Source organism: Sciurus vulgaris, assembly GCF_902686455.1.
Source record: "Sciurus vulgaris genome assembly, chromosome: 13".
Classification (NCBI taxonomy): Eukaryota; Metazoa; Chordata; class Mammalia; order Rodentia; family Sciuridae; genus Sciurus; species Sciurus vulgaris.
In genome coordinates, this window is record NC_136474.1 from 57,631,865 (window position 1) to 57,656,998 (window position 25,134).

General features: G+C 39.0%; 1 protein-coding gene across 4 annotated transcripts in view; it reads right to left on the reverse strand.

The window, feature by feature from the left end:
- Nucleotides 1-25,134, reverse strand: part of B4GALT6 (beta-1,4-galactosyltransferase 6) — a 116,983-nt gene that overhangs the window by 83,475 nt on the left and 8,374 nt on the right. For 3 of the 4 annotated variants that reach the window (XM_079108753.1, XM_079108751.1, XM_079108750.1), the window contains exons 2-3: nucleotides 18,177-18,293; nucleotides 9,628-9,741 (exon numbers count right to left, since the gene is read on the reverse strand). In XM_079108753.1, the coding sequence (XP_078964879.1) occupies nucleotides 9,628-9,741; nucleotides 18,177-18,293 (231 nt within the window). The remainder of the gene's footprint in view (nucleotides 1-9,627; nucleotides 9,742-18,176; nucleotides 18,294-25,134) is intronic. The other variant, XM_079108752.1, reaches the window with a different exon arrangement.

Here is a 25,134-nt window from a genome sequence, read left to right on the forward strand (position 1 = left end):
TGACTTAAATCTTAGTCTCTGTCTTCACTTTCTCCTCTGTCAAAGAGTGCAATGATGCTCATCTCCCATGGTGGGCATATCCACTACATGAAATACCATTTGCCCTCAGCATTGGCACCAACTCAGTGAAGAAATCCTGTGCATGACCAGTGAAGGGAAAAGGGCATGCTACAGGAGGGGGCCAGGAAGCAGTACTCAGCAGATGAGCTGGTGGTGATGGATTATCCAAACTGCCCTCAGTGGAAAGAATCTCTCCTGGGAAATCTGTGGGGTTGGGGGGACCTAGGTTCCCCACCAAGCCCACTTTCATGTCATTTACATATTGGATATTCCCTCAGGTTTCACTCAAGTGTTCTAGAGCTTTAAGAAAACATTTGAAAGCATCTTCTGTGAATGAGACAGGGAAGCATACATCCTCCTTTAAGGTACTTGGAAAAAGCCACCTGCCTAGCCAGCCCCTTGATCTCTTCAAGGGCAATTAAAGAGGAAGGATCCACTGAACCCCACAGGACTCCCTTCACTCCCACCTTCACAGCCTGCCTGTGCTAAATCTGACAGCTTCAACCAAGAAGTGCTTCCTTTTTCCTTTTGGAGATCGCAAATACAAAAAATAAATATATTGACTGAAATCTGTTTTATCTGCTAGTGTGATCAATCTGTAAATAACATAATTTACTGGAATAAATTTCACTATTTGGAAGGTTGTTGGTGCTGGGGTCAGAAAGGAAATAGCATGAGAACCGAGTCTGGAGAGAGGAGGGGCTAGAGCCCCTGTCTTTATTCTCTTTACTAGAGAGTAAAGGTGAAGAATAGGGATTCCCAGACAAGGATAAACAACCTGTTATACAGCCAAGTCGATGTGACCAACTACCACTGTTCAATATGTAAATAATGTACTGTGCTACTGGTTATATGGGAACATTTATTATAATTCTCTAATGCTGAATTTGCAAGATATGGAATGATGTTTCCCTTTTCGGGAAGCTAGACTTGAAAGATCCTGAGCCTGTTAGGTATGCATGGGCCCAAATGGCAGGTTTGTGGTGTGGATTAAAATGTATCACATGACATGATTTGGGATTTTTTTCTATTAAAGTATAATTCTTAAAATAACAAATACTCAATACACATAAATTGCCTATACATACATTCTTTGTAGCATTTCAAGTAAAATTTAAAGCACATAATATATAGTCAGAGAGTTCTTTTCTCTATAAATCAGCAGTTTTAAATAATTTCTTCACTCAACCTAGGGCCTCTACTTTTTGGTATCAAAAGCCTAATTCGGACTCCTTGGCCTTTGTCACTGCTCTGCCCTCAGGGTTTTAAATGTACACAGTCCAAAGCTCTGGTGACAGTGTGAAAGACCTGAATTTCCCCCAGAAATGTCCCTTCGGATAAATTCCTCTCCAAAGTCAAAGTTGAGTTTTTATGATAAGATGTCATGTTCCCTCCTCCATTTCCACACTACCCTCTAGGTAGAGCTCTGAGGCTGAACAGTTATGAGTCATCCTGCCGTTGGTCACCTACGGTCCCCTCTGAAGCCAACATTAGCAACTATCTATTTCACAGGCTTTTCTCAAGTCTCTCCATTTCTAGAATTTTAAACCTCTGCTTAACAAATGACTTCTTACTCCACTATTCTTTAAGTGACTGAATCCGAGCATTCTAATCATGAGACAGTGACGGCTTTAGTAACGCAGCCCTGTGCCAAGTGCAGGCCTGGGCACAGGTGAGTGGGAACAGCAAAACTGGCGATGTCCATTCCTTTCCGCACTCTCCCCTCCTACCTGTATTTCCATTCCTTGGCTCTGTCAGGTGCTAAAATATGTCTTTAAAACACTGTGTAAAAGATGTGCCATGTGTAGGTGGCCCAAAGTAACAGCCCCAAACTGCCCAGGCTCTTTTCTCTCAACCTGACCACAGTACACAGTTCCTAACACCTGTTTTCCTCCCGTGCTTGTGGTTCTCCTTGATTTACTCTGAATGACTAACTGTAACCTCTAGGCAACAGTCTTTGCTCCCTGTTCCCAGCTTTGCCTCATAATCCAACCAATGAGCAAGGGCTTGCTCTACTCCTAAAGGCCTCAAACCCCTCATTAAACTTCTTCAAATTGTTTTCCTACTCTCTATAATAAAACTGACAACCTCCTTCAAAGTCATAATCCACATGTCTACACTCCCTGATTTCTGAGACACATCCATTCATGTTTTAGCATGCTAACACAGGGTATACCCTATAATGTGTGCATGAAATATACTGCTTCCTTCTTGTTCCCGAATAGTTATTATAAAATTAATAACATGTCTTTCAAGAAAATAGTTTATCATCTACTCCTACTGTCTTTTCAAGTGTGTTTCTAGAACCATTTAATTGCCAAGAAATGTCTATATGTTGCACCTCAACATTTCTTCTAGAATACGCTCCCAAGATCTTCATCCTAAGGAAACCACATTCTTCCCTTTTAATCTGTGCTAAGTGAAAGGTGCTCCTGATCCCAGGTCTATAGTCTTGAAGCCTGCCACAAAAGAAGGTCCTTACACAGACTCACAAGTGTATGTTACAAATCATCATTTACTTCCTTCCTGCATAAATTCACCTTTTAAAGTTTGTACCTGTAGCCACGCCACCTTCCCCATGCAGCCATTTCCTGATAGGTGACCTTCTTGCTCTGCACACCACCACTGAGAACCAGCTCTGCTTCTGCACAGTAAGAATCTCAGTCACCTGGCACCAACTGTCTGTCAACAGTGCCACCACTGCTGCCTCTCATAAAGCCTCCTTCCCTTTCAGCTGCCCACCACTCCCCTCCCACGAGATTCCCTCTGCAGCCTCATGAAGATATAGGCCTTTCTGCTGTATCTGTATTTTTTCTCTCTACCTATCCTCCAAATAAAGTGGTTTGTTTATTTGGGGGTATGCTTATTTAAAATGTAAATCCCCAGCCTCCTCAGCACCTGTGTCAATAGATGCCCAGGGCCATGTTGGTGGTCATCAACTTGATCTGGGTACATTTCAGCTACTTGAACTGCCTATCCAAGTCCTACCTGCCAGATGAAGACACCATAATCCATTCTCCAAGCCTCTCTGGCAGGAACTCACGAGGTCATGCCTATCCAAAGAGGACTGTGAAGCAGGGCGCAGCATGAGGAAAGGGGCAGTTTGCAAATCTCTTTCAGGAGAAGTAGAGGCAGAAGCATGTGGCTTTAGGGGCACCAGGCAGTGGCACCTTTTGTCTCCAGATCTGAACACTGCTGGTGGGAGCCAAGAGCTCCACCAAGGGGCAGAAGAGACACTTCACAAGGTGGCCAAGGCTTTGTTTCAGCTACTTAAGTTCTGAACCTAACTCTCCAGACACAGTTTTTTTCATAAATTCCTTATATTTATAAACCACATAAAGCATATTCCATGGTGTGCAACCAAGAACCAAGACTTTGCTATAGGTCTGGGGTTCAATTGTTAGAGGCCTAAATTTTTAACAAGCACCCCAGCTGATAAGGGTACAGGTCATCCCTGAACCACTCTCCTAGAAACAAAGCTCTATCCGGCCTTCACCCCAACACAGCACCCACACACTCACCATCACCCTAAATTCCCCTTCTCTTCCAGACCTGCCACATGGAGGCTGCGATCCCACCCTGGAGCAATGATTTTCCATTCTCCTATCCTCTATCTAAAAAAACAGTACTGAGGAAAACCACGTAAGCACAGATTTAATGCAATCGTTAGAGTGACAATAGTGCAATATTGCCATAAACACAGCAAACATTCAACAAAAACAAGTGTCACATGATGTGTGCATTTGGTCCTCATGGGGGCTTTCTGACTCCCCTATTTCTTTCCTATCAAAATTTTCTCAATATTTGTTCCTCCCTTTTGAGCTGCTCAGGTCAAAAATCCTCGGCTGCCTCCTCACACGCACAGAGGCCCCCACTTCCTCAGAACAGGAAGCAGCACCTTCTCCACTGCACTGCCACGTGGCCTCGGGCGGAGCCTCCTCCCTCAGCAAAGGCTTCATGTCTGGGTACTACTGCTTTCCTTTCACTTTCTCTAGAGACTCCTCACCAGCCACCCTCCCTTATACTTCTTATCACTCTTTTCCAGATCTTTTCTCCCCATAATGCCTAAAACCCACGCTTCTCTACCTCCTCCTGAGGAGTCCCTCCCGAGTCCCACCTCCCAGATCCCTCACCCCCATTCCCTTTCCTACCAAACTTTTTTTTCCAACTAGTTGTTATGTACGTCTGATTATTTTTCAGGAGTATATGCTTTACTTCTTACCCCAGTGGACTAAATAAAATTGCTTGCATTAACTTCCTACCTGCCAAACTCAATGGCCTTTCCACAGTTGCTCATTCTACCTGCTTCTTTGAAGAGGAAACAATCTCTTCTTGAAATGCTTTCCTCGGTGGCCCCTGGGACACTGTCTTCTGACTTCTCTCCATCCCTGATGGTTTCCTCTTCCGAACACGACTCGGCCCCATGAGCGCTGATCCTCCTAGGGCCCCACTCTTAGCTTTCTTCCAGTTGCACTTCCTCCTATCTGTAATCCAGATCTCTCTCATAAAATTGAGACCCCCAGTTAATTTTCCTGAACTTCAAACAAAACATGCCCAACCGAATTTATTAACTTCCCCATTCTCCAAATGTGATGCTTACCCTGTGTTGCTTCTTTCAGTTAACTGTCATCAAGTCAGGAAGCGAGAAATCAATCCCGGTCCCTCAGTCAGTCTTGACATCTGGCCGAGTATACAGAGCTGCTTTTTTGTGTCTCTTCCTCTCTCCAACACCATGGCCTTGGCTCATGCCCTTGTCCTTTCCTCTCCACCCTCCTTCCCCACAGGAAGTTCCTCGCTGGCGTCCCTGATTCCAGACTTTGCCCACACTCATCATTGTCCGACTTCTCATCTGATCATCTTTCTGAAGCCTCTCCTAGTCCATCGTTCATGGGCCTAAAGTCTTCAGTGGCTCTCCATTTCCCTATAGCAGTGTTTTCACTTTTGATTTTATATCACCCTTTTGGCCCCAGACCCTTTGAAAATTATGTACTCTCACCTGAGAGAAATGTACACAGGCTCATAAATCAACCCTGCATACAAGCTCAGGGCCCTGCTTCCCCTGAAGCCCATCTCACGGACACCCAGAGATTCCTTAGTGCTTCGCACAGGGCATTGTGAGTCCCCAACCAGTGTGGCCTCCTTCACACCCCGCTTACACCCCCACTTGGTTGTAGCATGCTTCCCATGGCAGGAACACACAGCCCCCTCAGGTGCTGATGGCCTTCTCTTGCAGCGACCTACTGAGTTATCTTAAAGACCCAGCTCCCATGTCCATCTCTCTGCTGTCTCCCCTTAGCCTCGTTCATTACCTTGAGAGTGGCAACTGCCCTTCTCAGGGTGTTGCCTATTCCTATCCAGCACGCCCAGCATCCTACCCTGCTTTGTTCCTCCTCTGCTGGCCCCTGTGAACACCCAGACCTGCTGCGCAGCTGCTGTTCAGCCATCGTTTCTTCACTCTAAAATGGCTGGCACATCTGTCTTTTTACAATAAACATTTGCTTGATGGCTTGTCATATAAAGCATTAGTTGAGTTTTTCTGAAGTTTGCCCTTTTTTTCCCCCCTTTGATGATTTTCATTTGAATTATTTAAATTCATTTTAAAAAGCCCTTGTAGTTTTTGTTATATACACAAGGTTAGCAACTACAGGAACTATCAGGGTTAATCCATAAACTATTCAACAAACAGCAACTATTCTACAAACAGCAGGAACAGGATCTATAAGTCATTGCAAATGTAATCTGTTTGAAAAGAATTAGAAGATAGGAAAACTTAAGGTAAGTCAATATATTTTAATGCAAAGCACACAAATAACATCTTCTATTTCTACCTCATCCAGACAAATCAAACTCCAACTTCCCTGCAAAGCATTTAATATTTTTTGCTCTAGATAGGGCAAAATTTCTATTTTACTTGGTTGGAATAGAGTGTCTTACATAAATCCAATAAAGCTGAAAGTGGATTTGCCCTCTAGAGAATCTGTAAATGTTAACAGTAACGAAGTAGTCACTCATGCTCTTCATATAAATAATATACATTAAAATAGATTTCACAGTGTAATTAACTAATACTATATATCAAACTGCTGAAATCCATGAAAAGTTTTTATTCTGAATTTCATTTTGAAAAATTCAAACTGAGTGGAAAACCAGTGCTGGTAGTCCCACTGCTACACTAGGGAAAAATCATAAAGATTTACAGTTAGATCATCAAGCACTTTAACTTCACTTTTGGCGATTATACATAAACTAAATACCGCTCAGACTTGAATGGTTTTCATCCAACTGGATCTTATTCTTACCTATATTCCCACTTTTATTGGAGGAGGTATTACATTCAGTTATTTTGTGTGATGCAGCATTTTACATTAGGTAGTTCATGATGTTGTTTTCTATGATCAATGGGAAATATTCTGTTAATTAAAGAAAATACTAAGGATGCTCAGTTAAGTAGAAAACACTATTTTCTCCTTGGTTTCTTATTCCTTTAATCATAAAATCTAGGTTCACTATTCAAAGAAGTAGGAAGAGAAATTATCAAATGAATGTCAACCAAGCTTTAAGTATTGCACTTCACTTTATCCAAATACTCTGAAGGTGATATTGTAATCTCAGATTCTACAGATAGGTAAATCAAAACTCCCCTTTGTACAGGTCACACAACCAGTGAAGGGACTCTCCCAGGTGGCTTATGCAAAATTTCTTGGCAGAAGCCTCAATATGAGGACTGTACCCATGGTCCCTTTTCTCAAGTGTTACCCATATGAGGACATATTTTCTACCAAATAACACAGTCCCCTGGCCATTACTACCTAGACATGTGATTGACTGGTGCTGGACCCAAAGCTGGCAGCCTAAAAGGAGGCCTGCCTTGCAAACATGGCTGACAAACCAGTGTGATCTTTCTTGCAAAAGAATGCAAGACTTTAAGGAAGGCAGGAGAAAGCAGTTACAGCACCAAGACTGAAAAAACGGCAGCCACAGCAGCCATGAGGCAATCCCTGGAGCACCAGGCCAGAGGTACTTACAATAAGCTACAGGACGGGGAGAGAGGAATGTTAGCACCAGGGGGCTGGCAGGCAGACGCTTTACAGCTGTTTAATTAGTACTCATAAAGCACTAATTAAGAAAATGGTAACTAAACTAAAGACAAAGATTTCCTAAAACCATAAATCCATGAATATGCATATTATGAAGAAGAAATTACTGTAATCAATATTTCAACAGAACATTACCCAGTGGTTTCAGTACTGCAGATAAAAACACTCATTTTTAGGAAAACAAGCCTGCAATAACAAAGTTATGACAAACATAAGGCCACAAAAATCTCTGTCAGCAGAGACAGCAAGGTCAGAATCACTCCAGAATATGTTTCTTTAATACTAGTGCCTAGGCCCCAGGCTAGATCAACAAAATCAGAAATTCAGAGGTCGGGTCCAAGGATGGTAAAAGCTTCCCAGGCAATTCTATCAGGCAGCCAGGGATGAGAGCCACTATTGCAGATGAGGGGGTGGGGGGAAGTCAAAGCTTGGCCCAAGGATCACATGCATTAGCGTTGAAATTGTTAGAATGAAAATTCTCAGCATCATCTTGGACCTATTAAAACTGAAATGCAAACAATGGCATTTGTGTTTACAAGACACAAATGCTGGCACTGTGTTTTACAAGACCATTCCCGTGATTCTGATAAATCTCCAATTGGAAAACCATGGTCTTAGATGGCACAGAAAAGTCAATCTTTTTTTTTTTTTTTTTAATCTTCAGGCTAGCCTTGAACTTATGATCTTACTGCTTTGGCCTCCTAAGTCATTGGGATTGCAGGAGTGTGCCACCATGTCCAGTCACTATCCTCTAAATTTGGAAAAGATATAAGTTTAAAGGACAATATCAGGGTTACTATCACATATTATATGCAGAGGTTAAGAACAAAATATTAAAATTATTAGGAGGAAATAAAGGTATTTGTATAGCTTGGGATAAGAAAAGGTTTCTTAAAAAAGCAAAAGCCTTACATAAAGTGACTGACATATTTGAAAATCATAATTTTAAACATTTATAAGATAAAAGACTCCATGAAGAAAATGAAAAGACAAGCCCAGGGGTGGGGGTGTAGCTCAGTGGTGGAACACTTGCCTAGCATGTGTGAGGCACTGGATTTGGTCCTCAGCACCACATATAAATAAATAAATAAAGGTATTGTTTCCATCTACAACGAAGGAAGGAAGGAAGGAGGGAAGGAGGGAAGGAGTGAGAGAGGGAGGAAGGGAGGCAGGAAGGAAGGAAGAAGAGAGAGAGGGAGGGAGGGAGGGAAGAAAGAGTGAGCAAGCAAGTCCAGGACTGTAAAAAAGATACTTAACAACACACAGAGAAGATAACAGGTCCCTGCAGGAATATAAGGACTCCTACAGATCAATACAAACACCTAATAACCAACAAGGAACCGATTAATATCATGACCAAGCCAAGTCACGGGACAGAAAACTAAAAAACAGATGTAAAATTTACTTAAGCCCACTAGTAATAATGAAAGTAAAAACAGTGAGATACATTTGTTAACCCATCAGGTTACTGAAAATCAAAAAAGTCCATCAATATCAAATTGGTACATTTATGGAAATATTCATTGGGCATATGGTATAGCTGCTTAGAACAATTGAAAAATACAGAAAAACAAAGCCAGCATATCCAGTAATTCCTTGACAAGCATATATGCACAGTAAAATCTAAACTACACATAGATCTACATTTTATTTATTATCATTATTTACTGATTACTATTTTGTGATCACAAAAACATGAAAACAACATAAATGTCCATCAGTTGGTAAACAGGCAAATGAAATGTGGTAGGTTTGTGTAAAAACACACTCCTCAACAGTTAAGGGAAATAAATCAGATCTGTAGGTAATAACATGGATAGTTCTCAAAAAAATAAGTAAAAAAAAAAAAAGCAAGTCACAGAGTGAAACATAATTTATAAGACCATTTATACAATGTTTTAAAACCTTAGAAACTATGTTTTTCATATATCTAGCATCTACCTAAGTTAAAAAAAATTTTTAAATAGCCTACATGAATACACACCAAATTCACAGAAGAGGAAAGGTGCCTTCTGGGGGAGAAGATGGAGAACTAGCTTCAGGATGATGGTCAAAAAGGACTTTGGTTTCATCTGTAATGTTCTAATATATCCAAAAGGAGACTACACCTTACTCTCTATAATGTTCTAATATATCCAAAAGGAGACTACACCTTACTCTCATAAAAGCTTTTGAAAGTATTTGGAAGTAAGCCAAATTAAAGTATTTAAATATGGATGGGAGAGATATGGGTATTTGTCATTTTCTCTTCCGTTATTTTTCTTCTACTTTTCAATCACTACCATCCAAAAAGGTGCTCCCCACCCCCTGCAAAAACAAAATAAAATTACATGCTGCATAATATGAACATTAGCACCCACAGTAGTGATCTGATTCTGATGTGTTCAAATCATGTGGCTTTTTAATTTTTATTATTTTTTTTTAATTATAACAAAAGTAAACAGACAAGTCAAAATTAGCTCACACTTACGCATGTAAGGCAGTTTTTCTGGACAGGGAAGAAATGGTGAATATGTGAAGTTTTCCGGGAGATATGTTGTTGTTTGAACAAGATAGTCACTTGAATTATTGCCTTCAGGATAATCTTGGAGAGAGAGAAGAAAGTTACAACCAAAATATTGCCTTCTGCTTTTGCTTTCAGTATGAAATGTCACTGTCACTGAGACGACTACAATATGCAATCCCCAGAAGTACTTAAAAGCAATTATCTAGAAAGAAGTAGAGAAAAGCAAACCGCTGATGGAATGGACCCCTGGCATGATTTCCCAGGAGAGGTCTGGAGAGCAGCATGGCCCCACCCTTGCACACAAACAGCGGTGCCACTTGCAACCACGTGAAAGCCTGTCCCCGCCCCACTGGCTGGGCCAGATCTGAAGGGAGTGCAGAGACACACCAGCGAATTCTGTCCACTTTCTCGCAGCCACACTCAACCCAGCACACTGCTAAACAGCATCTGAAGAGCAGAGGGGTGGGACTAATGTTTTCTTAACACCTCACAGTAAGAAAGAAAAAGATCCACCCACTCAACTTACTTCTTGAACACAGCCTACTCTACACCTTTAAATCAGTCATTCTCAGCCTTCCTGCTGCAGCTCCTAGGGAGCCCTGAGGCTATTACTACAATCTGATCCACTCTCCTTAGGGTCAGCAAGTTATGCTATCCACAGGACAATGGTTCTGAGCACCAAGTCCAAACCCCTGTGTTCAAATTCTTGCTCTTAACATGTAACTAGCTTTCAGGGTAGGACAGTATTCAGTCTCTCATCTCTGCCTGCCTGCTATTGTCATTTTCAGATTTTGATAAAATATAGTATCTAAAGAGCTTAGAATATGCCTGGGCCTATAAAAATATCCAATAGTTGCTGCTAGGAGTGACTGTCTTAGACATGAACACCTAACACAATATGAGACAATCAAAGCTTTAGGAGTCTTAAAGGTGGAGCCAGAGATTAATCCCTTGCTGGAGCAAAGTTCTGAAATGCAAATCTAAGAACTACAACCTGTCAGTTTCCTGCTATGGAGATTAAGCTGACATAAGAGAATACAATGCATACAGAGATAAGAGATGGAAGCAGCTGATTAAACTATTGTCTGTCTCCTGGATCCAACCACATACCACAGAAAATGAAAACGTTTGCTCTAGCAAACACTCTAGGAAAATGGGAAGAAATTCTTTCAATTTCAGTGATCAGCTCTAATGAGAGAGACTGTAAAAGTCAGACCCTCAGATTATGGGAAAATGGCAAAAGTATGCTTTTGAGGTATGTAAGCAGAGTCAGAGCAAACTAAGTGCTTCCCCTGTATACATGTTCATTCATTACCAAAATGGAGTTGATGGGGCTGCAGCTGGGAGCCAGAACAGCATTTTGGAGCAGAAATGCACCCCAACTCCAGGCCCACCTATGAAAGAGGGCCCTCCCTGCCAAGGGTGCCAAATGGAAGTTGATGAACAAAAGCTCCAAGCCAGACAAGAAGGTCCAGTTTCAAAGCCTGCATGGAAATCTCAGTTATTAATTTGACAAGGCATCAATAAGGTAGTAACTGTAGTGCCAGAAAAAGCCAACACCACAGAGACCAATGATGGTACAGCTGCAAAGAACAACTCCACCAGGAAGTAGGAAACCCCAGTAAGAGAACTCCCCCAGTCCTCTCTCCAGAAGCCCTGGAAAGCATCTGTCAAGGAAAATCCTCTAGGTTACATGGGGAGGAGAGATTTCAGTGGGCACTGTTTTGTGTATCAGGGATAGTGCAGGGCCACAGAGACTCCTCTTAAGAGCCCATTCTAGGTATCTCACCCACATGTATCTGAAAGACTTAAAGATGCTGTAAGACATAAAACGAGTAAGGAAGGTTCTGATTCTTTCCTTAAGATGCTTTAAAAAAATTTAGATATATATCAAATTTCAAGTCCTACTTTAAAAAAGATTTCACTTCTTATGCAGACTCTTACATTGCGAGTGGTAGGAGCTAATACTCTAAGCAAGAATTAGATTTTTGTCACCTCCACAAAAAAAAAAAAAAAAGCTAAGATCATTAGTAGTAACTTCTGATCAAACTCCTTAAGAGTTATTTATACGTTAGAGTTATTTACTTATCTTCAATCAACAAATAGATTTTGCTGCTTATTAATAATATAACAAACTTTTTTTTTTCATTTGGAAAACAAGATAAAGCATTCTTATTTCAGGGACACAGCAAGAAAAAAAATCACAAAGAGAATTCTTAAAAATTATGTTTGTCAAAATTTGAAAAAAAATCAAATCAAATAACTGTAATAAAGTCAAAGTAATCTCCCAAAATCTAGAAAGAAGAGAAAAAAAATTGGAAAACAAAAAAGAAAGGATGATAAAATTAGAGGATTCTTTCAGAAGCCACTAATCCAAATAGTTCCAAAGAAAAGGGGGAACAAAGCAAGAAGACAAATAATCAAAGAAATAATAGAGGAATATTTTGTAGAACCAACAAACAAGAGGTTCCATACTGATAGGCCCACAGTACCCAGAGAGAAGAAAAACTAAGCTCTAAGATGTTCTTTGTAAGATTTCATGATCCAAGAAAAAAAAAAAAAAATCCTAAAAGTCTCCAGAAAGAAAAGAAAAATTCATCCACGTATAGTATCTGTGATTAGAATGTTCATCATATTTCTCAAAAGCAATACTGGAAGAGAGAGAACAATGATGTAGGAATACAAAATCCTCAAGTGTGATCACTTCATGTTCCTAAACTGCTGGGGGAGGGGGGACAGAGATGCCTAGAAAGCTTAGCAAATGGAGTGGGGGAGGGGTGGGGGTAAAAAGAATCATTATTAAAAAGATTCACAAAACCCCATCTACTACTTCATTCAAGAAAACAAACCTCCCATGAATTATGTATGTATGTCTTGCTTCTGTAACAAGAACAGTCACAAGTGATAATTAAGAAACAGCAAAATAGGGATGGGACTGTAGCTTGGAATAGAGTGCATGCGTGTTTAACATGCTCAGAGCAAGGGGTTCAATCTAGGATGGAGGGAGGAACAGCAGAATAGACAGAAGATACACACAGAATAAACTGTTCAAAATTAAAAGTAGTTCTCTTTGAGGATTAGGACTCAGAGAGTGTGTGTGATAGGAGACTGCTGTTTTTGTTTGATCCTGGGCGGGTACAGTGGTGCACTGTAATCCCAGACTTTGGAAGGCTGAGGCAGAAGGATTCTAAGTTCAAGGCCAGCTTCAGCCAGTTAGTAGGACCCTGTCTCAAAATAAAATTATTAAAAAGGGCTGGGGATATAGCTCAATGACAAATTGTCCCCGGGTTCAATCCCCAGTACCAAAAAATTAAAAACAACTATATATATATATATATATATATATATATATATATATAGTTGTTTTTAATTTATATTTTATATATATATATACACACACACACACACACACACATATGTACTACTTAAAATTTAAGAAAATAACTTAGTTTGCTTTTCAATATGAATACATGAATGGTTAAAACAATAACTATAGAACAGCGAGTTCTTTTGCACAAGTTACATAGCTCTCACGCTCACGAGCTCTTACACTCAGACACAAAGTTCATCTTACAGCTTTTATTTTTGCACACGCCACAGAAAGAACAGAATGTGAATATGATGCTTTTTCTTAATCTCTTCAGTTAATTTTTCTTAAGCACCTACTATATAATACACATTTGTAGGAGCTAGAAATGGAAGTTAAATAATGTTGTCCTAGAGTCACTACCTTTATCTGTTTCAAAAACTCGTTTTCTTATGATACTAAGGCAGAAAAATATTAACGTTCTCCTGTATCCTCAAATGATTTCTTAATGTTGTATATTGATTTTAAATCAGAATATTTACTCTGCATAATTTACTAATTTTTGTCATTAATACTGGGGCCTCTCTTCTTATCCATGTGCTATAATTCTACAGACCGACATCCAACTCATTGAAATTTCAAGCTCTCAAACATTTCCACAAAACAAACTGCTAACAGTCACTCCCCCTGGGAAGTGTGGTGACAAGAAAACCAGAGGGAACTATTTCGCTTAGTTTATTCTAATGCCAGAATGATTGAATCTTTCATAAAAGAACACTTCATCACTTTTATCAGCTTTCAAAAAACACTTTTTAAAAAGCTTTAAAGACATGCAATATTATATTCACTTCCTTTCAACACAGTTTTGGAGCTAAACGTGTTTTTCTTGGCCACATCATTATAAATGATCCTAAGGAGTTCAATTCATTGTGAGACTTATATAAGTCTCACACCTCTGCACTCCTGAGTACTTTGTCCAGTGGTATTTACATCATCCCACTGTAAGATACACATGAGTCTATCCACCGCCTGGGTCCTTCTCTTTTCATTGAAATCCAATTGTCTTTGTTTCCTACCATCCAATAAAGTTGCAGGACATAGCAGGAACACACTGCAAATAAACCCTTTACAACTGATAATATAGCCAATAATGATTTAAGCTTTTGGAGATTATACTGTAATAAACCCATAAAATTGTGATTCCTACTAAAGTGGTTAGGTGAGCAATGTCCATCAAACATAACCACTGCTTTTAAAATAGAATAGAGTTTAAAAAGGTTATGCGTGTGGAGAGATCCACCACAACGCTGTTAAGAGGCAGACATTATTTCATCTAATGAATAGATGAAAACAAAATGAGTTTTGGGCCCCTTCCTGTTTCTTCCCATCCAGAACCACACCCAAAGAAGAGGCAGACAAAAAGAAAACCACTGGACAGGTCCCAACTCCACTCTCACTGGACCTTATCACTTAATGGAAAAGGAGAATGGGACCAAAGGACACCTTCTCAATGACTTTATTTCTTCTACAAAGGGTACCTTAAAAAGGGTGGCAGACATCAATGTTCATAGCTGCTCAATTCACAATAGCCAGATTGTGGAACCAACCTAGATGTCCTTCAATTGATGAATGGATAAAGAAACTGTGGTATATATATACAATGGAATATTACTCAGCCATAAAGAATGATAAAATTATGGCATTTGCAGGCAAATGGATGAAATTGGAGAATATCATGCTAAGTGAGATAAGCCAATCTCAAAAAAACAAAGGTCGAATGATATCGCTAATAAGTGGATGAGGACACATAAAGGGGGGAGGGAAGGATTAGTGTAAGGGTTAGAGAGGGGGGTAAGAATGGAGGAAGGAAGGACTGTATAGAGGGAAAAGAGGGGTGGGAGGGGTGGGGGAAGGGAAAAAATAACAGAATGAATCAAACAACATTACCCTATGTAAATTTGTGAGTACACAAATGGTATGCCTTTACGCCATGTACAAACAGAGAAACAACATGTATCCCATTTGTTTACAATATAAAAAAAAAAGGGGGGGGGTGGCAGAAACCCCTTGAGTTCTTTCCTGTTCACCACTAGCTTGTGCTGTCAGGCATATACCAAATAAGAAAGCAGGCAAGGTTATTTCTAACAAACCCACCAAGCCTAACAATGCATGACCCCATCACCTGCTTCAGTAATTATTCAACAAATAAGTCTTGTTTTCTTAATTTGACTGACTCTGCAGGCATCATTTAATTATGAGAATACATGATTTCTGCACAAAAATACATACCTATTTACATTTGATGCTGCATAAAGCCATGTAAGGTGGTTAAAACTTATTTCTGAAATCAAATGTACTTACAAATATAACAAGCTATCTACCTTTTATTGTTAAAATTTAAATGAGCCACTATGTATTTATCAATTCTCCACTAGGGCTCAAGTAGCCCTTTGTACACCTTATTGGCTAGATCTCCTTTTTGGGAAACTTTATATGTATTCATCTGTGCAAAAATAATAACTGCATTCTAAATAACTACATTTCTAGATCTCCAAGAGAAAGCTATATGTAAAGGGAGAATGTTTTTCCTAATCTGTGTCTCCTGTATCTAGTTAAGTATACAAACTACATTAACTGTTCGATAAATGCTGTCTAAATGAACCTGACAGAGCTTCATAGTTGCCTACTTTAACTCAATTTCCTTTCTCCTTAGGTAACAGAACCCCAATTTTATTTCGGCACCAATGTTCCCAGCTCAATGACTTTATTTCCCAGTGTACTTAAATGTGCCCGTGCGATTATGTTCTGGCCAGAGAGATGTATGAAGAAATACCATGTGGGACTTCTGGGAAGGCTCCCTAAAGGCAGGTACCCAATTTGTTCTTACTTCTTTCATTCTTTCTCCCTATTAAGCCAAATGCAAATACAAAGACCGGAGCCCCAGCAGCCAAGGCTGTGAGTTTACCGTGATACTATTTGGCAAAGCAGAAGACGCAAAGCATGTGATGACTTATGAAGAAACCTCAGCCACAGACAACCAACTTCCAGACTTTTACATGAGAACAGAAAGCCTCAAGTGGCTAAGTCACCACCTCCAGGCATCTGTTAGAACTCCACCCAATTCCTGACTTATGCTATAACTGCCTCCTAAGGACAGTTTTCCCATTAGTAAAGAAAACATATGAAAGGCTTTCAAAAGTTCATATTGTCATTATTGAAACTATAACTTGGTGAAGGGAAGAAAGGATTCCTCTTTCTTTTTGCATAATGCTAAAGGAAAGTTTGCCTTGTTCAGGTAATCATTTATCATTTTTCCTAATTAAGCTCAACATCCACACATAACTTATTCATATCCCAGGAAAAAAAAAAATCTATGATATACATACTTTTAATACTCATTCAAATACAGTAACCTAAACCTAATATTTCTTTTCAGTTGAACAGACTTCTTTTGTGTGTGTGTGTGTGTGTGTGGTGCTGGGGGTTGGACCCCCCAGGGCCCTGTGCATGCAAGGCAGGCACTCTACCACCTGAGCTATATCCCCAGCCCCATCAGTTGAACAGACTTTCAACAAACACTTTCACACTGGGTGCAGTAGTGCATGCCTATAAACCCGGTGACTCAGGGATTATGTCACTTAAAGGCAGGTACCCAATTTGTTCTTATTTCTTTCATTCTTTCTTCCTATTAAGCCAAGTGCAAATACAAAGACCGGAGCCCCAGCAGCCACTTTAGGCCATGAGTTCACTGTGATGCCATGTGGCAGAGCAGAAGACGCAAAGCATGTGATGACTTACAAAGGAACCTCCACAACAGCCACAGATAACCAACTTCCAGGTTGAGACCCTAAACAAGTTAATGAGACCCTGTCTTAAACTAAAAAATAAAAAAAGGGCTGAGGATGTGGCTCAATGGTTAAGCACCCTTAATAACAAATGGTTAAGCAATCCCTGAGAAGAAATTAAAAAACCAAACACTTTCACAACTTATTAAATCATCACAGCCCTAAAGGAGTTTTTAAAATATTTAGACTTCTCCTAAAATTGACCTCCTATTCAGTAGGTAATCAATACAGAAGACGGGCTAATGAGATTTTTATCATATTATTAAATAAATTCCACTATGTTGAAAGTCTTTCTAAAAGAAATTAAGATTAAAGGAAAACAAGAGTGTTTTGATTTGTAGCATTGAAAATAAATTAGGCAAATGACTAGAATGGATTTTGTAAAAGTATGGGTGATATTAAATTGCAAACTGGTACGCCACAGTCTTGAATTTTTTAGCAGGGTCTAAAACTACTTTATGCCTTGACATACTTTTGAGAAAGCACACTTATGGCTTGGAGGTAGACATTCTACTGAGAGGAGGCAACAGAGACAGCAGAACAGTGACTTCAGGTCTACAGTGGCCCAAACAACCACTGACACAAATTAAATATTTATTTTCAACCACTTAAAATGAGAACACAGAGCTCGCAACAACTGGCAATCCCACCCATCCCTTTGAAGTAGCACCAACAATACTCAGGATCCTGACACTGGGAAGAGCGCCGCAAAGGAGCGTGGGTACTCTTCCAGAGTAAGAAACCCATTCACACCACATTCACATTCCCAGCACCAAATCATTAGTTTGGCCTATGAGATCTTAACTTTTTGTGACTCTAATGCAGATTCTACTTCCAGATGACATTTAAAAAGAAAAGAGCAACTACTGATTTCCAATTTTATAAAATTTCTCCTTTAGCCCCTTAAAAAGTTCATAAAATTAAGAATATTCTATAATGTAAAATAATTAAGTATGTTCCAGAGAGAGGTGGAAAAACATTTTAGATATAAGAATAGCCACAAACAGTAGTGTGGCTCATTGAGATGAATTGATTATTCTTTGTGGTTAATTTAAATACAAAAGATAAACTGAAAAAGCAGAAGTTGCTCTGAATTTTATGTTTGCAGGAGTGAACTTTTAAGTATCTTTGCACCAAATCCCATCACCCTTGAAACCACAGCTTTATATATCCTAAAATATGGGACAGATCTGATTTGCATAATAAATTAATATACAAGTGTACTTAGCAGGACAAGTCTTCATCTCTAACAGGGAGTTCCTGGGAGGCAAAACCAGAGTTTAAAAGATCTAGTCACATGCTCTATGCCTATAAGGATAAGAAACAAAAGCCAAGTAAAGCAAAAGAGGAAGCAGTCTTACCTGTGCCATTGAGGGTGGCGTTTTTATTTGTGTACAGCCTGATCATATGTCCTATTGTTTTCACATTCTCTCTCAACATTATACCTCGAGCTTGTACCATAAAGAGGTATGTGTTGGCTATTAAAAAAAAAGGGGGGGGGAGCATAAGGATGTCGTTAACATAAGCTTATTTAATAAGATAATTAAATAATTAAAATGGCAATATCCCTCTACTAAAGAGACTAAATGAACAAATTGAAATATCACAATGAACTCTTTAACCATAAATTATTTTCTACTATTAAATGTACAAAGTTATTTCAAAAAATTACCTTATTTTAAATACTCAAACCAAGTCAGAAAATTTATTTTTTCTACTTCTATGTTAATCCCTTGAAACCAAAAATTCCACAAACATAAAGATTCTTTATATAATGATATATACCACAAATCATAATATTCGGTATGCATGAAGATCTTGCAATGGATCCTGTATATTTTCAATGTGCGTAGGAGAGAAGGCTGTTCTAGAATCAGTATCTATTTTGGTAATTTGTCTAAGAGTTAATTTCTTACCTTTCCATCACAAATAGACTTACCAAGGTTGTGAAAATAGATGAAATATAAAATTAATGTGCATTTTAAGATTGGTCACTTTAGTTCTTTGTGATAAGTGCTTTAAAAACAGCCCCTTAGTTTCTTCCTGGGGAGAAATGGGTAAGCAGGGAATTATAAACCCAGATCCCTTGCTGGTCCCCATTCTGCTACTGCAGTACCTGACCTGGGACACTGGCTGGAGCCCTCACTTTAGAGAGACAGCCTTGCACCAGGGCCTCTTCCACTCTACGCTCTAATCAGAAAGCCAGGAAGTCAGAACTCCAGTTAGGAAGCAGAAGTTCATTCCTGGGCGAAACCAAGACAAGGTTAAGAGAAGCCATCACTGAGCTCAGTAATGACACTTCAAAATATGAATGCTGAATGAAAAAGCAAACAAGGCCACCTAACTTTCCGGGACCTGCTCTACTCTCCCCAGGTGGCAGGGTGATAGGCAAAAGGTGACATTCACTACCTGTCTTCCCATTTTTATGTAAATGTGAACTTGTCCAAATACAAATAACACTGCAACCCAGCCTGAAATAAAATGAGTAGAGGAGTTAATGTTTTCTTTCACCTACAACCCATAAAAGATAAACAGAAGTATCCAGGTTTTACATAAGCTAACCGCAATTATCTTTAAGAGTATGTCTACCCACTTTCTAAAAAACAGTCCTATAATTAGATGTTACTTATTTAGGCTTGATTTTATTATACTGGGCTATAACTACCACAAAATTTTATTATATTTTCCCACTTGAATGGACATGAAAAAATAAATAAATGAAAGAAATAAGAAAACGAAAATAACAGTCATTTCAAAAATGTACAAAAACATTTGATAAAAGTCAAACTGATCTTAATAATTCTACCTAAACCAGGATCTAAAATTCAATTGAACAAGATGGGGAAGGGCATCAAACAGATCATGAACACCACCTGGCTGACAACACCTGGATGGTTTTTTAAAAAATCTCAAAATTATATATGACATTTGTTACCAGTGATGTAAATATCTTATATTTGTTCTATACCAAACAATACAAAGGCCACCACAGAGTAGCAGAACTGAGCCAAGGGTAAAAAAACAAACTTCCAGAAATGACACTGGCCTAAGCAAGGAATGCTTAGTGAGAGCATATGTGCATTACTATGTGTCTTGTAAACATAATTTTACAAAATTATACAGCTGGAGAGGTGCAGGGAGGTCAGGCCACAGCTATGCGGGTAGCCAGGGCACAGTAGAACAGAGTAAAGGTAGAAAGCAAGAACCAGATTCCCTGATGGTCACCAATAGGGAAGGCCGTGGGGGATACAAGAACAGGAACTCTGAATGGAGGACTAACTGCCTATATCTCCCACGGATGAAGAACAATGGAGGGCACAGGATTCTAAAGAGAAGGAAATGAATTAGCATTTACTGAGTACCCACTTTGGTCAGGCCCTGAGCTAACGACTGTATCCAAATACATGTAAATATTCACATAATTATATTTCATTTAGTTCTTATAACTGCCGATAGCAGAGTGAATGGAAGTCCCCAAAAAGATATGTCCACATCCTAATTCCCTGAACCTGTGAATGTTACAATATTTGGAAAGAAGTCCTAGCAGATGTATTTCAGTTAAGGATTTTTGAGATGAAGAGATCATTCTGGATTATCTGGGTGAGCCCTAAATCCAAGGCAATTGCTCTTACAGGAGAAAGGGAGAAGGGGATTTTTCACACACAAAGTCACGTGCACTAGAAAGGCAGAGTTAAGACAGAGGACAAGAGAGCTATGTGGCCACACCCACGCAAGGCAAGAGGCACACGACTGAGAACAGGCCAGGACGGTTCTCCCCAAGAGCTTGCAGAGTAAATGTCCTGCCAGCCTTCATTTCAGACTTCTAGCCTCCACAACCGTGAGAAAGTAAACTTTGTTTTAAGCCACTCGTTGTGTGGCGAGGAGATAAGCAGTCCTGGGAAGCTGATACACCATCCTTTCATAGCGATAATGAAAAGAAAAAACTCAAAAGTAAGTTATACAGGTAGAATTAAAAACTGAGGATTCAAGCACTGGTCTGAATGAGTGGAGTAGGGGGCAGTGAGCTGGAAGAAGTCACAGAGGACATGGAAGGACAAGGAGAAAGAGAAATCTGCAATGTAAAAAGTCACAAGGGAAGTGACAATATGAAGAATAAATCACACTTCAATTAATGTGAGCAGGAGAAAGCCAGAAGAGACATTTTAAAGTTACAGGAGAGAAAGTGTTGCCATATTATCTACTGAACATATATATAAGCAATATTTTAAAAAACAAAATACCTTGTATATTTACCCCTTACTATTACCTACAGACATCAGCTATCTCTGAATTTCTAATAATGCACAATGATCTTCTTCATATGTTTCATATGCCAAAAACTTATTTTCTTTCTACACTCAGGGCCATGTTCAATAAATCCCCAGATATCACTCATCCATGTTGGTAAAGGAAAATATATTACCTCTACTAATAGTGGTGTAAACCTCAGGATTAGGCTAGACTGAATATGTAATGCTGCTTATACTTTGCCTAGGAATAAGGTATTACTTAGACTAAAAACAAAAAATAAACTTTCACACTGTTCCAGGCTATTAAACAAACAACTCCTTTTATGTCAAAGTACTAATTAAACAGAGACTATCCTACCATTGTCATAGTAATACAAAGTCAGGTATGGGCTCAAGATCATCTGCTGTACAAATAATTACCAACCTACAGTGTCCTCCTCTCCACCTTTCAAGGAAGTCCTGGGCTGAACTTTCATTTTATCAGGCAGATAACAAATATGATGATCACCAACAGTACAGATCTATTTCAGATCTTAGCCAACAGCTCAAACTTTGCTGATATAGACACTAAAAATTAACAAGAAATTCTTCACAACAGGTCTCTTTATCCCTTCCATTCTGCAGTTAATGATTTTAAATTATGTCTGGAGATTATCTGTGCTTGAATACTGATCATGGTTAAACATTCTCATATAAAAATTGATTTTTCCAATGGTCTTATATTAAAGATTCTCAGGATGGAGAGGTGTTTACCCAACAGATATTTATTGAATATCTACTATTTACCAAGCAGAGCTAGGGAATAAGGGGCCCTGTGGATTCCTATATAAAGAGCCAAGATCCTTAAGAGGCACATACTGACTAAATGCTCCTTTGCAACAACCAGATCAGGAGTTCAGCCTATTTTGTATGTAGTTGATAATTCAAAACATAGACTTTGAACCCAGTGGTATGAGAACACTATCTAATAAGACAGCTTTGAGCCCTGTTGTTGATTTACTATGCTACTAACCTAAAATAATGCACAGCTTCTTTAGTTTTATGGGAGCCCAAGAGAGTTAATGAACCACATTGGAAAAAATTAGAATCAGGAGGAAATGAGGGAATCAGAGAAGGAAAAATGCAGGCAATTAAATGGATTTTAAAAATCTAATCAGGAAACTCAACAACATTACAGACTAAAAGAAGAAACTATAAGTAAACACACCTAGGAAACATCATAAAATTGTTAAAAATCAGTAGTTTCAGAGTACATAAGGTGAATGTGAAACAATTCACTTAGGAATTCTATTGATATGAGAAAAAATAAAGTGAGAACTATTTGAATTGTATGTTTTACAACTATCCCCAATCTTCTGTTTTCATAATTAAAATGCCTTTTGGAATTTTACTTTACTTATTCATGAAAGAAAAACAAGAAAGAAGCAGAGAAGGGATGCTGGGCAGAAAATTCATTTCAAAGATTTCCAAATCCAGAGCACATTTTCAAATCAGTAAACAAGGTGCCTTGTAATTCTCTACCTTCAGTCTCCAGATTCAAAAGAAAAAGTCCAATTTCTCTTCTATGACTCAACCTGGAAACTGCACTATAATTAGAAGTCCTAATTCCTTTTTCATTTTCTTAAGAGACTCAGTCTCACTATGTGGCCTGGCTGAAGAGATCCTCCTGATTCAGCCTCCCTAGTAGCTGAGACTACAGGTATACACCACCACCCAAGTCACTTAATAATCTAAAAGACAATATATGTGACATGGTTTCAGCAAAATCACACTAACATTAGCAAGCCTCAAATATAGAAAAACAAAACAGAATAGACTATTTCAATCATGATATCATGTTATAGCAACAAACCTGATATAGCTACTTAAAAATACTACCTTAAAGATACTATCATAAAGATACTATAAAAAGACTTTTCTAGCCAAATACTGGGAAATGTTATGTTGAAATTACTTCCTTGAGTAACCTGTAATGCTATACACTTGAGAACTTCTATTAATCTTGTTAAGTGAATTACAACATATCTTTCTAATAATTATAAACAATAAATAACATTTAAGATCAACCTATAATCCAAACCCCTAGTCACTGCAGTCTGATAAAGGAACACAAGATGCTAGCTGTCTTAAGCAATTTATCGTCCATTTTCTCTTCTGGAAGAAAAAAAATTCTTCACCATGATAGACAGCCACTTCTATCTTAGAACAAGTTAACCTGGTTTTCAAAATGTAAGATTGGCTCTATAAAAGACTAAATGGCGTGATCATCAATTGAGAAAAGTAAACCTATCTAGCACTTAATCCCCCCTACCACCACCATTTGGGGTGTTTTCCAGAAACATCGTTCCCAGACTGAAAAATTACCTGAGACACATATTAAAAATAAATCAGAATTGTACTCAGAATCTCGGGTGAAATTCCTTGGAAATAAGGTTATTAAAGCAGACCAACCTAACTATGGCTTAAACACATTAATATTTGAAAACCGTTGCTCATAGTTATTCTCTAAACATAATTAATAATATTTTTAACAAACCAAAAGGGGATTTTCCTTCTGTATTAGTTCAATTTACACATCCTCCTTCACATAGCTTTCAAATGCATGCACAATTCCTTCAGACCCTGGAGAGTCTATGTGCATCCTTAATCAACAAACAACACAAGGATTTTATGGAGACAAAAATTTTTACTAAATAACTAATTAACCTATAAAACAAAGATCCAAGCAAAAGGTCCTATTTGTTATGGGTGTGGGGAGTGGGGAGTTAATTAACAAATTTAATATTTAAAATGACTAAGTTTACCTTCCTAAACATTATGCTGGGCCCCATGTGACCAAAAATATGACTACTGATAAGCTAACTCCTATTTCAACTAAACAGGGTTTTGCTGTAACTTAAACCAAACTCTGATAAATTTTTTCTATGACCTAAAAGCAAGTGTGCCTACAGGAACGTGACCATGAAATGTAACGAATGGAACGGTTCCAAAGTATGATGTGTACACTAGAGAAGAGTAAGACTGGGATGTGCCTGACACTCCCTAGTGAGCCCAAGAAATGAAGTAAAAATTCCCAGTTACAACGAGAGGAAATGCAGTTTTCAAATGGCATGGTAATGGCACTGTAAGTATCCTCAGAAAAATCTGCTTTCAACCTTCAATTGACCTGATCTCCAATTTGAATCACTTCTATTACTTGCACATTATTCTCTTTATTATCCTGACAAAAGGCAGAAATGGAAGGAAAAGGGCTTTTAAATATTAAATCACAGTACTTTCCACAAATTAAAAATAATAAGAAGGACAAGCAGAGAAAAGAGAAGAGAGGAATGGATCCACAGGGCAGACTGCTGTGCTTAAATGGGCCAACTGCAAGCTCGGGCAATGGTGACAAAAGCCAGGATGGTCCAAGGCACTAGGATAAAACTGCAAAGGCTCAGAGCCTGAGGAACAGCCAGATGCAACCTAGGAGCCCAAGGTCTGTGGTGTACCTCCTCCCGCTCTTCTCCCCTTGGCCTTTCCACCCACCTCCACAGTTTTTACCTAAGACAAACAGGAAAGGCAGGCTTGAAAGGAAAAAGGAGGCCAGGAAGGACCGTGTGGGTGGAGGGGGGACAAGTGGCTGGGAAGCCAGGGTGCATGGAGTGAAGGGCACAAGGTCAACCCAGAACAAAGCCACAGAGTTGAAGGGATGTTAGCGGTCTAGCCCATCTCAAGCAAAGCATCTTACTGGCCCTAACAGGTGGTCATTTACCCTCACTTGAAAATGTGCAGGGAAAGGTGGGTTCACAGCCCTCTTATTACCCTAACTCCAGGTCAGTTTAGTACATTAGTGTGCATGTCCGTGTTTCTTAAACAATAAGCCTGATTATCAGTTTATGAGGTATGTCAGGAAAGTTTTATCTGTATGGTAATCTTTTCGAATAGAGTTTATATTTTCCCAAAATCTTCAATTTTCCAGAGCAAAATACATCAGTTCCTTCAACTCAGGCACAGGGGGATCAGGAACATGAAGGTGTGCATTTTGGCTCTTCCACCAAGCTATGTGAGACTTGGGGCAAGTGACAAC